The sequence below is a fragment of the Thermobia domestica genome, chromosome 8 (genome assembly GCF_964235325.1).
Source record: "Thermobia domestica chromosome 8, izTheDome1.hap1.1, whole genome shotgun sequence".
In the NCBI taxonomy this organism is placed as follows: Eukaryota; Metazoa; Arthropoda; class Insecta; order Zygentoma; family Lepismatidae; genus Thermobia; species Thermobia domestica.
In genome coordinates, this window is record NC_137461.1 from 120,538,099 (window position 1) to 120,552,895 (window position 14,797).

Genomic DNA, 14,797 nt, shown 5'->3' on the forward strand with positions numbered 1-14,797 from the left:
CCCAGGAATGAATTGGGACAATACCAAATTATTCTTAAACTAAGTTCTGTACTTTCAAATATTATGCATGAACATTATTCTTCTCGTGCGAAGCCGGACACTGCTAATATATATCATATGTCACATGTATATCATTTTCTTTATCAGTCACAAACATTTAGATGAAAGTACCTCCCGAGTGTGGAAAGGAAGGTAAACCATTGGATGAACCGGAGCTTATCTAGTCGACAGCAAATCAATTTTGGAGGAAAACGCAAAACCGAAATGGTTAAGGATAATGAAAAAAAGAATATAAAACAAGATTATAAACAATTGATGAAAAATGTACAGAAACAGCTTATATGGAATTTAACACGTAGGGCGCGAAGTCCGTATATATACAGACTGCGTGTTCCTTCTAGAGACGCGACGTCCTTATTTATACGGACCAAAAAATTGTGTTATGTATTGCGCCCAAATCCGTATGAAAACGGATTTCGTTGTACGGATGTGGTTTTGGATGTTTGTTTTTCATGTTTTTACCAGGAAATGGCAATATGGTTGCACAAAACTAGCGGAAAGTAAGTTATGTTCCGCACTCGTTTTGTGTTGCTTTTATTCGTGCAATATAGCAGAACGTTGCAGAGAAGTTGTTCCAGACGTTGAAAGTCAAGCGTGGATTGATGAAGTGTCGTCTTATAGTAGCAGTGACGAATATTTACCATCTGAAGAAAGTGATATAGATGACATATCAGATGTAGTTGAGTATTTCGATGAACAATTCTTCGTTTTTTGTTTCGAATCGGTATGTATAGTGTGTAGTGTTGTGATAAAGCATAGAGGTTGGTCGAATGCTTACTCGCGGAGAAGAATTTTGGTAGTCCAATTTTATTATTTGTTATATGAAATAATTCGAAGTTCAGTGAAATGAAATCGGGCATTTACCTTTTTTTTTCGAAAGTGGGGGAGCCATGGATGTGGAGGGGACTCCAATATTGTCCCAAATGACAGTCATGTTACGTAACATCAATTTGTAACTGAAACTGTTGGAAATCAGAAGATAAAGTGCCTCCTATTCCAGTTTTTACAGAACAATGCGGTATTGATAGACGCACAGGGTGGGAACACTTATGAAACAACGAAAGGGTATCCCAAAAGAAGTACAAGTCTCCAAATTGAAGAAAACTGAACAAATATGTTCACTGCAAATTGAAGAAAAGTAAACAAAATGCGTAGTGTACACTGCAAAAGGAAAAGCAAAGGGACAGAGAGTAAAAAAGGACAGTAGGTATTATTGTCCAGATTGCAATGTTGGTATTTCGTTCCGGAATGTTTCCGTTTGTTTCACACAAAAAACAGATGTGCTTGTAACTGCAGAGACTACGGACAGGTTTTGACAAGTACGAGGGCAAGTCAAGAAAGACTTGGACTGATTTTTTTCCCGGCAGTTCTGTTAACGCTGGAGCTTCATAGTTTGGCATACAAGTAGGGTGGGTCTTGCTGTGCACATATATAAAATGTTGTTAAGGAATCATTGCATGTTTGGTAACCACGACTTTTTATTGCAGGTGATGTTCTGCGCCGCCTCTAGAAGTCGCCTGTAGAAGAAATGGAGTCATTACGAGATGAACAATTTGCAGCTATACGGTTTTGCTATCGCCTGGGGAAAAGTGCAACAGAAACTCTAGGAATGTTGAGAGCAGCCTACAAAGATGACGCTCTGCCACGAAGTACCGTGTTCTGGTGGTTCAAAGAGTTTAAAGAGGGCCGAATGACAATCACGAAAGCTGGTGGACCAGGTGTATCAGCGTCAGCTGTTACTGAGGTGAACATTAACACGGCAGCAGTCATTGTTAGAGAAGATCGCCGCATCAGTATCGACGATCTGGCAGCCGCACTACGCATATCTCATGGAAGTGCCTTCAAAATTTTGCATGACCACCTCCACATGAGCCGAGTGTGTGCGCGATGGATTCCGCGACTCCTGACACCAGAGCAGAAGGCCGTTCGAGTGGAGACTTGCAGGGAGCTGTTGCAAAGGTTTGAGGATGGTGGAGACGCCTACCGCACCGTGCGACTTTTTTCTATTCCCTGCCCTAAAATCCAGACTGCGTGGACGCCGCTTCTCCGATAATTCCGAGGTTCTGAAGGCATCGGAGGCGGTTTTGAAGGACCTCTCAAAGAATGGCCTGCGACACGTGTTTGAGGACTGGAAGACTCGAATGAAAAAGTGCATTCAAATGGGCGGGGACTACTTTGAAAAGGATCATGTGCCTGTTGCTGAGTAATAATAAATTGCCTAGAAAAAAATCAGTCCAAGTCTTTCTTGACTAGCCTTCGTACTTTTGGTGCACCTTACGTTTTGTCTTTGGTACAAAACTGGTGTATACTATTCTCCCGTGCATCATACAATACTCTACTGTTGGTGACATGCATTTTTCATGTACAAATAATGCTATTGTATTCAGTTTGTATATTTATAACATTTATATTCAGATCTATGATTTTCTTTTCAAACTCAAAAAATAGTTTCTTTCAAAAATATCGCAAATTTGACGATATCAAATGTATCGAAAGAACCATACTTTATTATTTTAACAAAATGTCATATATTTCATTTACTCTTACTATATGTTAATTTGAAAACTGCCAAAATCCTGCCGCGAGCGGGAAAAAAAAACTGCTTACGACCTCCGCGCCCAAAGTGTTAATTAGGGACAAAACGAGAGAAGATAGTGCATATGATGAAGGCAGTGATATATTGCCAAAACTAAAACAGATTAGTAATAATAAATATTTTCTTTGGTAGATTTTATTTTTGTTCAAACGGGATGTACATTTTACTCGTTCTTACTTAGCGATCAAAGATACTATACTGGTAGTATCAAAAAAAGAAATGAATCCGAGATCGTAAAGCTTTTGAACATGGTGTAGACTTTGACCAAAAACTTGATTTCTGGACTTTCTGATATTGGTGGTGTTCTTTCTTCGTTTTACTCCGTATCTTCATTCATTCTTTGGAAGTTAACTATGCAAGGTATTTAATTTTTTGACTATCAGTACAATCTAATTCGTAAGCATGTTGAGCAGTTAAATTTTACTTTTCATATTCGTATACAGGAATACATTTGTTCAAATTCTAGGAATTGTAATTACTAGCAACAGGGTTGGCTGGTTTATGGTTTAAACCTTGGTTAAAATCATTTGATTAAAAAAAAAATGTTAAAACAAAACGAAAAATGCTTTAAATCGTGTGAACTTCATGGTGACGTTTCCACATATCAAACCATCTGCATTAGTTTTATCTCTTTTCACCTTTAAATCAAGGCGTCCCGTGTTCAATTCTCGGTCGAACCACAACACTTCTTTCAAGTGTAAACCAAGTAGCGGTTCGGATGTCACTTCAGGCGAAAGTCTCATTGATAACCTTGGTATTACATAAAAATGTTAAGCGTAAACATACTAAACGAAATCAAATTGTATATTTCTTCTAGCCTGAATGTCTGTTGTTTCATAAAGAAGGCCAAGGTTGCTTAATATATTGATAGAAATTGGCAAAAATTATCGACTGCCTACTTCCAACATTCGCTTGGTTTGGACTTTTCAGTATTAATTTTATTGAATGAGATCTACATGCTAAATTTGTAATTTAATACCTCAGTTTTAGCATACTGATTATGGTACGTTGATCTTAAAATTTTACATACCAAACAATAACGGAATTTTTCCGTTATTGCATTTCATTTAAAGTAATAACAGAATTTTCCCGATAGCTAAGGCGGAAGTTTCTCGATTTGTATATAATTCTGTATAATGACTTCACTTGTGCAACTGTTTATCTTTTTGTCCTTCTGAAATGACGCTTGACAATTAGTATATTAACAAGTATGTTAAGATCAGTACAACGTATTTTTATAAAGAGTCCTTCGTGAGTGAGTCGGCAGACTCATCGCATTTGTGGCCATTAGTCTCGGTTTCGAGTCCAAATGGAGGACAATTTTTCTCAGATGTAAGCCGAGAAGCGGTTTGGATTCCGCTTGAAGCTTATGAGACCCCTTCCAGCATAACCCCGTTGTTGAATAATAACACCAAGTCGAAACAAACTTATTTCTGTTCATATGCAATATAAATACATAGAGAAAATTATTTAAACGAAAGAAACATGATTTAAACAAACAAACAAACAAAAGTTTTAACAAAAAACTTTTTTATTTAAAAAAAAAATTGATTTTGTCAACCCTGACTAGCAACCGAGTGTTAGAAAACTTATTTTTAAATGTTACAGATATGATAACGTTGCCCTCTATTGTAGCTTAAAATGTCTTGTAATGTTAATTCTTTACATTTTCTTCCAACTGAAGATTTCATTCGAACAACTACATAAACCTTCTGTTTAATAATAATTTCTGTTGCTTCCTAGAAACTTAAAAGTAACAGGTAATCAGCTTTGTCCAGATCTGTGTCAAGCTCCACCCCGATAAATAGAAAGATTATCATCGCAAGAAATATGAAAGAGTTATTGCGGTTGATAAGGATTTGGAAAAATTAAAAAGGGAATTGAACAAATGCTCAAACGTAAAAATGTACCAATCGACATATTCTTGCGTGCTTTAAACATGTTCTGATTATATCTATGAAAATAAAGATTGTTTTAGATTTTGGGAAGTGTGTCGCATAATCAAAGACATAATTATTAAACTTCACTGAAAAAAATCACTATCATTTGATATTGCAGTTAATGATGTCTTATTATATCCTATCAAGATGTATTACATTAAAATAATACCTAATAATTTTCGAAAGTGACCAATAATTCCTTCTTTGACTGTTATGTGTAAAGTGTTGTAAAACTTTGGACTGTTATGTGAAGTGATAAAATACTGGAAGTAATTCATTTATTAGATACGCATAAAAATGCTAACGCCCTACTCGCACTATAATACCGCTTGTCATGAGATGAGCGAAGTCAAGCATTGCCAGACCTGATCAGAGGAAGGATTTATTTTTTTCTTTTAATTTAACGTCCAGCGATTATGTTATTAAGGCTAAATGAATGAAAGTGAATGATTGTGAATTTTTTTTATGTTCTCTCACCGGGAATTGAACTCGGAGTCACGTGGAGCGAAGACATACGCGCTAGCTACTAGATCAGCGAGAAGGGCAGAGGAAAGATGGGTAGCCGTTCATACTCATCAAATGATGTTGGCATTGTGACGTCCATTCTGCGTTATGAAGGCATTAGGGAGCTACTTAAAGAAAACAGTAGCGAACTCAGTCTAGAAAGCCAGCATTAACAGCGAGGGAAACCAATGTCTGACCACACATTACCCCAAAGGCATGAGGCCCACAAACTGGCTGGTGTGCATTATTCCCCAAAGAGCTGTGTTGCGCTAGGAGTTTAGTTTCTTAGATATACATGGAAAGAATTTCATGCTTCTCTCTTTATAATAAGATGTTCTTTACAAACAGCGATTTGTTTCTAGATTATTTGAACACTATGTAGGGCTTAACTTCATTCAATATTTATCTTCATTATTTTCAGATAGATTTTAGTTTTTTTTTTTTTTTTTAAATTATTAGCCGTTTCACCTGCTTATTTTCCATGTTTTAAGTGCCTGAACATTCTGTCTCTAGCCATAATACAAAGTTTCTTATTTGTTCTTTATTCTTTCAGGGACAAGAATAAGAAGCCAGGCTTAGTATATGGATGTTTTCATGGTGAAGCTCCAGCATCACTCGAGGAAACAGCCCGTATATCACCGGAAGTGCTGAAAAGAAAATATGAATCATGGCGAGAGAGGAATTACTCTGGTCAAGTGCGAAGTCTGCTCCAGTCACCTACAAGCACAACAGTTCCTGTAAATTTATTCTTACCACTGCAAGAGTGTGATGAGAAGGAAAATACGTACGAAGGATCGCCACTTAAAAGGAAAAGAACCAGTGAAGAAGATAACGCTGAATCAGAAGAGTTTGAGTACCCGTCGGTTGACGATTTCACAGAGAAATTAGCAGTTGATGCAGTAGAAACTTCCAATACTATGCGTAAATCTGTATCAAGTAAAGCTTATAATGTACCTCAGAACACAGTTTCTCAACGTACTAAGAAACGCGACATCCAAAAGTGCGTACTGTCCGACAGCGGACAAAGGAAAATACCTCTAAGCATAAGCAGACAAGGAAAACCACCAACGAATAAAGAAATGGTAGATTCTTCTGAACGTAAAACTAAATCAGCCGTTCGCACTGCTCTTCACAAAAGAATTCCAGGTTTCAAAAGAGAAAGTACTTCTAAAGATCTCGTGACACTACGTAATATTACAAATATGAGACCTTGTGATTCAGTTAATGAAGGTAGGTTCGATAAGCAGGACGAAAACTCAAGAAATGAGCCCACGGACAATACAAATAGCAACCCGAAATCATCATTTCCACCTTTGGGACACGGAATCAGAAAGGTAGTGCAAACGAAACTTCAAAAGCTTTATTCTCCGGATAGACAGAAAGAATTCCGAAAACATTATTCTCCGGAGAGGCAAAAGGAACTTGAGAGGCATTATTCTCCGGACAGGCAGGAAGGAAAACATGGAAGAAGGTGTGAGTGTTCCGAATCAGATTGCGAACATACAAATGATCCGGTATCAATTAACAAACAAAGATATCAAACCGACAAGGCAGAGACATATAAATTAGAGGCGGACGGTGATGCGAAACAGGAAGAGCGAACTAAGAGAAAAAGTCCACGGCCACCAGATAAACATTTACCACCACGTAATCCTTCCTCGTCCTGTGCTCAGGAGAAGCACCATAGATCTGAGCCACAGAAGGTAGGCTGAACAAATCAGTAAATACATATAAATATGTACTTGTGTATGAGTGTCAAAATATGTGCTGAAGTGTGGCAGGAGGCAAGTGTGAAATACAGAAACACGAAAGCTGGAAGTACTCGTGAAAGCTATCCCGCACTAACGTATGTTCTTTCCTTTACACTCTCATTTACACACACACACACACACACAATTTATTTTTAGAGTTTTTCCTAGGTCTTGTAAATATTTTATCGATTTCTAGAATTTCTGGGGAGCGACGTGCCTTGGTGTGATACAGTTTTGGAACTCCAACCAATGAAGGTTGTAACAGATGGGCTTGGCCATCCAAACTTATTTTTACTTCCAAAACTACATTGGAAAGCTATGCAATGCATTCATTAGAAGGGAAGTCTTTGGTTTAGTACCCTACATTTGTGTCCTATAAGCTAAAGATGATTATAATAAACGCAAATTTATAATAGTGCATAGAAGCATAAATCACCCCCTCCCCCCGGATTGGAAGGATGATAAAAGGCTGCAGCTACATACAACGTATTTCTTGGAAATATCTGGCTCTGATCAACATAATAGTCATATTGAAAATGATATTTGAATATGTTTGAATTCAGAAGCACATCATAGGCGCCACGTATGCTTCGATTACAATATTGCTTTGAAATATTGTAAAAGAACAAATATGACCCATAGACGTTCATAAGTAAATGTTCCCTAACTTACCAATTATTTCCAAAGGAGCGTTACAATTTTAACCTATTTTTTTATTGCTAAATTCTAACATCTAACATCTTCTAACATTTTAGGAACAAAACGAATGGCAACAGTGTGATTATTTTTACTGAAGGCAACAATGATTTACGTAAGCCTAAAATGTGCTTTCAATAAAACCTCGAATATACTCGAGCTTGTAAACTTTGTACTGTTCAACAGTGATCAATTGTAATAATGCCGTATGATGCCCGAATATACTCGAGGTTTTAAATTATTTGTAAAATTAAAATCTCGAATATACTCGAGCTTTTCAGTTAACCGGTTAAAGTATCAACCTTCACCGAAGACAGTTATGGAATCAGTTTGTCTAATCAACGGTATCCAAACGTGTAAGGACTAATTTCGGTAAAAGCATATATGTCTTATTAAGATCTTCTCGGTGGACTAGTGGTTAACAGCACTTCTTTGGTGTATGGGGTACCGGGTTCGATTTCCAGTTTGAGATCCTTAAAATTTGAACGCATTATAATAATTCGGATCCCACCTTAAACTATAGATCCTTGCCTGATACAGCCTCGGTTCTGCAAAGAAACACTAAATTACAATAAACCAATCAAAATTGAATCCTATTGTTACTACCTAATGCAATAACAGTAAAGTAAGAATAAACTCGAATGAATCTGACCACACTGTCAAAGTTTTCAGTAACGATATAATTGACAAGTATATATTTATGTTGAGTTGGTGTTCTTGCTATGTCTGATTTTTCGTTTAGTGGGAAACTATGTAATGCAACTAATAGATGGACCGAGGTCGTATGTAATCGCAAACTCCGTACATGTTCAGAAAAGAGCTGGGGTTCCAGTCAGTCAGGAGACATTGAGTTGTTGAACAGAATTATATGAAAGTGCACCATGGAGAACCCACAATTGCAAGTGGCTTTAAGAGCTCAACTTGAAGATTCTTCACTACTAATAGCAGAAAACGTGAACATAACATTTCGACCAAGAGTGGTAAATGAACGCTTTATACTTGTCGAATTATGAAATTTTATGTTTGTGACACACCATTGAAAAACAGCCCTAGACAGCATGTTCTGATAAGCTCCTCAGGGACACCGTGGAAGTACACCCTCGTAAAGTGTGAGCTCAACTGCAGTCGAGTTAGGTATGCACGATATCATCTAGTTGTTTTGGGGCTCTTCGCAATCGGTAAGGTAAAAAAGTCGACTTACGAGTGCCACCTGTCAACAGGGATCGTAATCTGGTGGTGTGCAGATCTCTGAGAGTACAAAGCTTTCTTACATCAGATTGTCACATCAGATAAAAATGGATCTGTTACAATAATCCTAAACAATCAGGATAATAGTTAGATCGTGATCTATATCCAGGACGATTTCCAAAACTACCCTTCGACCCGGTATTGTGCAACACGGGTGTCCCCATGTTCCACAATACACTCCAACATTCGCTCAGAGGCCTGTGCAGTGTCTCCACGAGTTGCAATATGAAATCGTTCCTCAAGCACTGTATTCTCCGATATCTCTCCCACCGACTACTGCCACTTCCGGCATCTCGATCACTAGTAGGCTTCAGGGACGAAGTTCAAATAAAGGGAGAAAAAAGTACAATACTTGACCAGTCAAACAAAACACTGGTTCTAGCCACATACTTTTGCCAAAGATTAAATTCAGTCACAATAAAGTCCTCAAAGACAGCGTGTGAGAAATTTTTCGCATCACAGACGACAGACTTCTTTTGTGACTAAATCCAATCTTTGGCAAAAGTATGTGGCTAAAACCGGTGATTAATTTAACTGGCCAGTTTTTTTTTTCTTTCTTTAAGTAAAGACACATCAGTCGGACCAATCCAATATTTAATACATCATTTAAAATTTCTCTTCCGATCTTCTAAATGCATTCAGTTTTAAAAGATTAAAGAATTTAGTATATTCTTTTGAGTCAAGAAGCTCGTATTAAAATATAGTTTTGAGACACTCATGTTGTAAGAGCATACTCATAGGGTAAGGATAGGCCGACAGGAATTAAACTCCAAAGTGTAAGGGATGTCACCTTTTTAACAAGAAGAATCTTATATATTAGTACAACATTACCGAAATGTATAATTTTCTTTCTACACAAGACGAAAGTTTGAGTTTCCATGCATGTCATGTGAAAGCAATTGTGAACATTGTCTTAAACGGCAAAAAATTTAACCAGTAAACTGTGAGATGTTGTTTAGACTAGTTTCATGTGATTGTACTGCAAACTATTGATTTAGATATATGAAGAGAATGATATACAATATTCAAATGACATTAATAAGGAAATGGCTAGTGGAAATAGAGAGTACAAGAATCCCTAAACACTCCAATATCAGAAAATTCCATTAATCTAAGAACTAAGGATGATGTCTTTTCGGCTCAAATATCCGGGATAGAAATAAGAAAATAAATTATATAGCGAGAGGCCTCTTACCACTTCTCTAAACATCGTTACATAATAATGCACAAGTAAAAGTAATCTTTTTAAACAGCACAGGAGGCAAACGACGGACGGTTTGTACACTCCGCATAAAAAAAATGCGACACCTAACGCCGTGCAGCTGTGCAATCCAATATACACATTCTTATCCCATAATCGTGTCTGGTAGAAAGACCCCTTCCCTCTCCTTCTTTCTTCTCTCCCATACTAAAATTAGCTAACAACATGAACGAAATTCTAATTTCAAACTACACATGTATTAGTATCGATAAAATGAAATAACAGAACCGAGACGAAACAAGATTCATAAGTTGATTTAGGGAGAAACTGAAACACACACAGTGAAAAATTGAAAGCAATGAACGTCTATTTCACAGAGGTTCAGAAACGAGCCAGAGAGAGAGAGAGAGAGAGAGAGAGAAGGCGAAATAAGAAGAAAAGTGAATGGGAAAACAGATAAAAATGTGGAATTTTAAATTTAGCAAGAAAAGAACCTAACATTATAAAGTTCCGTTACCAAAAATCCAACAGTTACATAGAAATAAGGTTTGCTTTTGTATTTTTTTTTTCAAGACTGTTCGAATATATAGAGGATGCTTGAAACATTCATTAAGTCTCTTTCATAAAGAATAGCATATTCAATTTCCAGTGCAATTGTAGATCTCTCAGACACATCTAAAATAATGTCAACAGTTTATCACACATGCTTTTTTCTGCGTGGTTCGGTTGTAAATTCGGTAGTGTTCATTGGACGTACTGATGCAAACTACATTCTAATAAACCCAGTAGTAGCGTAGGTCATATCTTCCATTCTAGACTACTAATGCAAAGTGAAAAAAAAGAAAAGAAAAAGGAAGAAAGAAAGAAAGATAAAATTGAATGATTGCTATTTTGCTGGTAAAATTTTATCAGAAATATCCTATATTAAAAGTCCAAACAGTATCATAGTGAAAAGTTACAAATGTTCAAATGGAAAATTCCATTTTCCTTCTAGATGTAGCAGATCTTGCATGTTTCAAATTTCAACGTGAATAAATCACATTGAATTATAAGATGGAAACAAATTTGTGTCGAACTAGTATAAATAAAATTTTGTTTTCAAATAACCAAACAAGTTATCATTTTCTAGTCTTTTCCGAATATTTATCTGTACCGAACATCCAGCATCACTTTCATCTCTTGCGAATATAACGTTGTAATTTGCACAGAGAGAATGAACACGCTCAGAGCTAAAACGGATCATAGTGTCAGTCGGATGATGTTGGTTAGCTTATGGACCACCACTGGATCAAGGATTCAAACCCATAGTGACCCGATATTTCGACTGAGACTCGGTAACCCAGATGACAAAAAAGAGATTTTGCTTATTCTCTTGCGTTTAAACAGTATTTTTTTCAGAGATGACCAGGACTGGAAATGTTATGTCCAGAGCACGAAAAACTCGACGCTGAAGTTGCCAGTTAATTACATTCTCCAGACCACGTCTATCGTTCGCTTGCTCCGTTTTAACTTTGGAACACGCACACGCAGATGAAGTGCGTGTGTACGTGAGAGAGAAGGGGGAGAAGTGAAAGATGCAACGACAAGAAAGAGAGAGAGAGAGGGACGAATATAAATATGAAACATACTTATAATTACAATGTATGATAAAGAACGCACACACTGTTTATTCGAATTCTCGCCAGTGATGCTTTGTAAGTTCTCCAACAGAAGATAAAAATCTGTTTGCAGCCATTATTTTATGCGAAAAAGTTATACTACCTGGTGGGGAATCGAACCCAGATTTTCTGCTTGGAAGTCTGGTACTTTACCACTACACCACCGATTGCTTTACCTAAACTTTGTTAAACAAATGCTGTAATATTTCTTTCTGAGAACGATAACACGAAAAGTGTTTACTACAGATCAATGAAATGTTTCGAATGTCCTGGTAAATCCCTTGCCCTTTCCCAACCAATATTCGTAAATCGTCTCTATCATGACAAAAGTGTTTGCTTCCACATTCTTAAGCGTATAATATGAGAAATTGATTCTTCATTATCACTTTGTAAAAAATGCAAGTTTGGCATGAACAAGATTTGAACCCATGCTAGACACCTTTATTAATCGTAATTCCATTACGTTACCGGTACGCTACCATGCCACCTGAAGCTAGAAGGCAAATATTACTTACTTTAGCCTTGATTATTAAAACGATCAAGCTTCTTTCTGTAAGTTTATTTGCACCTAAGTGCACAACGAAATTCATTTATTCGACGACCTATAGAGAAATTAGTACCCACTAATAAAGGAAACAGCATACAATCCAGTAAAACTTACAGAAATAAAAACATATTATGAATTAATGTCGCCGTGAAAGTTCAAAAGTATGCCAATAATAATAATAATAATAATAATAATAATAATAATAATTATTATTATTATTATTATTATTATTATTATTATTATTATTATTATTATTATTATTATTATTAGCATCAATTGGCAGCTTTGCTGGGCTAAATTGAGAAAAAATAATAATATGCTCCGTTATTCAGTCACTTTTGACTATTACTAAAGCGCTCTTTGATATCGGTCATTTTCGGTGAGTTTTATTTCCCACGTTGCGAAACACGGCATCTTTAGTGTTATTGTTCATCTCAGCCACCCGGAAAACTATGAATTCCACAATGACTTGGTTATTTTGATCATTTTTATATGTCTTCCCCTCCTCCATGTTGCGGGCTGAATTTGGATTTAAACGGCATCAGATGTGTCACTGTTCATCTCTGCGACTCCACAAATCATAGATTCGATACTAATATCGGCCATTTTTCGCTATCTTTTAAATGTTGCTATCCTTACCCCTTCAATTAGTCATTATCATCATCATAGGTATTCTGCCTTTATTAGCAGGTCACTTGCCGCAGCTGAGAAGCTTCCATGCTCCACGGTCCTCCGCTAACCTTTTCGTCTTCACGTATGATCTTTCTGTTTTAATATCATCCATTAATTGTAGTCTCCTTCGCCCCCTCCCTCTCTTTCCCGCCACCATACCCTCTAGGACGGCCCTCATGATACAATCTCTTCTTAGCCAATGTCCCAACCAGTTTCTCTTCCTCTTCCTAATAATATCTAAAAGTGTTCTTTTCTCACCCACCATTTCTAACACTCTCTCATTCGTTTTCCGCTCTACCCAACTAAATCTTTCCATTCTTCTCCACACCCACATTTCGAAGGCTTCCAGTCGATTTTCGTCACCTTTACGTAATGTCCACGTTTCCGCCCCATACAGTACGACACTCCACACGAAGCATTTTATGAGTCTTTTTCTCAACTCTTTATTCAAGGTCCCACAAAACAAACTTCTTTTCCTCCTAAAGGCTTCTTTCGCCATTCCTATCCTTGCTTTTATTTCACGTTCGCATTTCATGCCATTACTAAGAATACTACCCAGGTATCGAAAACTATTCACTTGTTCTATTTTCTCCCCTCCTACTTTTATATTTGACACAGACCCCTTCGTTCCAATCACCATGGCTTTTGTCTTTCTAACATTTATTTTCATCCCATATTCTTCAAAGCTCTTTCTCATTTTTACTAACATTTTATTGATTTTCTTTTCAGATTCTGCAAGAAGCGCCATATCGTCTGCAAATCTTATGCATCTAATCATTCTACCTCTTACCGAAATGCCATCATCATCATGTAGACTCTTTTTCACTATCTCTTCTAGATAGACATTAAATAGTGTTGGCGGGAGGCAGCATCCTTGTCGAACTCCCCTTCCAATTGCACTCTCTTTCGTCAGTTCTTCCCCTATCCTAACACTTACTTGTTGGTTCATGTATAAGTTTCTTATGAGTCTTCTATCTTTCCATTCCAACCCTATCTTTGTTAGAACTCCCAACAACAATGCCCAATTCACGCAGTCAAAAGCCTTTTCTAGATCAATAAATACAACATACACCTCTTTCCCTTTTTCTATAAATCTTTCACCGATCGCCCTTAATAATCCAATAGCATCTCTTGTGCCCTTGCCTCTTCTGAACCCGAACTGCTCCTCCTCAACATCTTTATTTGTTCTTCCATATAACCTTCTGTTCAGTATTCGGAGCAGAATTTTAGCTGCATGAGATATGAGACTAATAGTTCTATAATCCTCACATCTCTTTGGGTTCGATTTCTTAGCCATCGGTATCATGATCGTTTTCAGAAAGTCTTTTGGCCATTCTCCTGTTTCATATATTTCATTGCATAGTCGCAACAATTCTTTCTTTCCCTTGTCTCCTATATTTTTAATAAATTCGATTGGTATGTTATCTATTCCGGTTCCCTTTCCATTCCTAATCCTGGATATAGCCTTTTCAAACTCATCCCGAAGAATACTAAATCCTTTATCATCCTCGCCTACTTCATTTTTTACTTCAACATTTAGGCTACACGGTCTATCCCTACTGTCATATAAGTCTTCAACGTATTCTTTCCACCTTCCTATGACCTCATTTCTCTCGCTGACTACCTTCCCATTCTTATTTTCTACTGCCATTATAATACCCCCTTGTTTCCTCCGAAATTCCATAGATTTCACCTCCTTGTACATTTCCTCATATTTCCCAACTCTTTCTAATTCTTCTATGTCCTCGCATTTTCTTTTGTAAAACTCTTCCCTCGCTCTGTCTGTTTCTCTTCGTAATTCATTATTTAACTTTCTGTACATCTTTCTGCCCTCTTCTGTATCAACCTGTTTCCACATCTTCCTCTCCCTCATTTTTTGCAACATCTGCTCTGTAATCCATGGTTTTTTTTAGTAGTTTTGTGT

At 36.9% G+C, this 14,797-nt stretch overlaps 1 protein-coding gene across 3 annotated transcripts in view; it reads left to right on the forward strand.

The window, feature by feature from the left end:
* Positions 1 to 14,797, forward strand: part of LOC145693173 (uncharacterized) — a 95,694-nt gene that overhangs the window by 47,767 nt on the left and 33,130 nt on the right. For all 3 annotated transcript variants that reach the window (XM_081768938.1, XM_081768939.1, XM_081768940.1), the window contains one exon: positions 5,654 to 6,803. In XM_081768938.1, the coding sequence (XP_081625064.1) occupies positions 5,654 to 6,803 (1,150 nt within the window). The remainder of the gene's footprint in view (positions 1 to 5,653; positions 6,804 to 14,797) is intronic.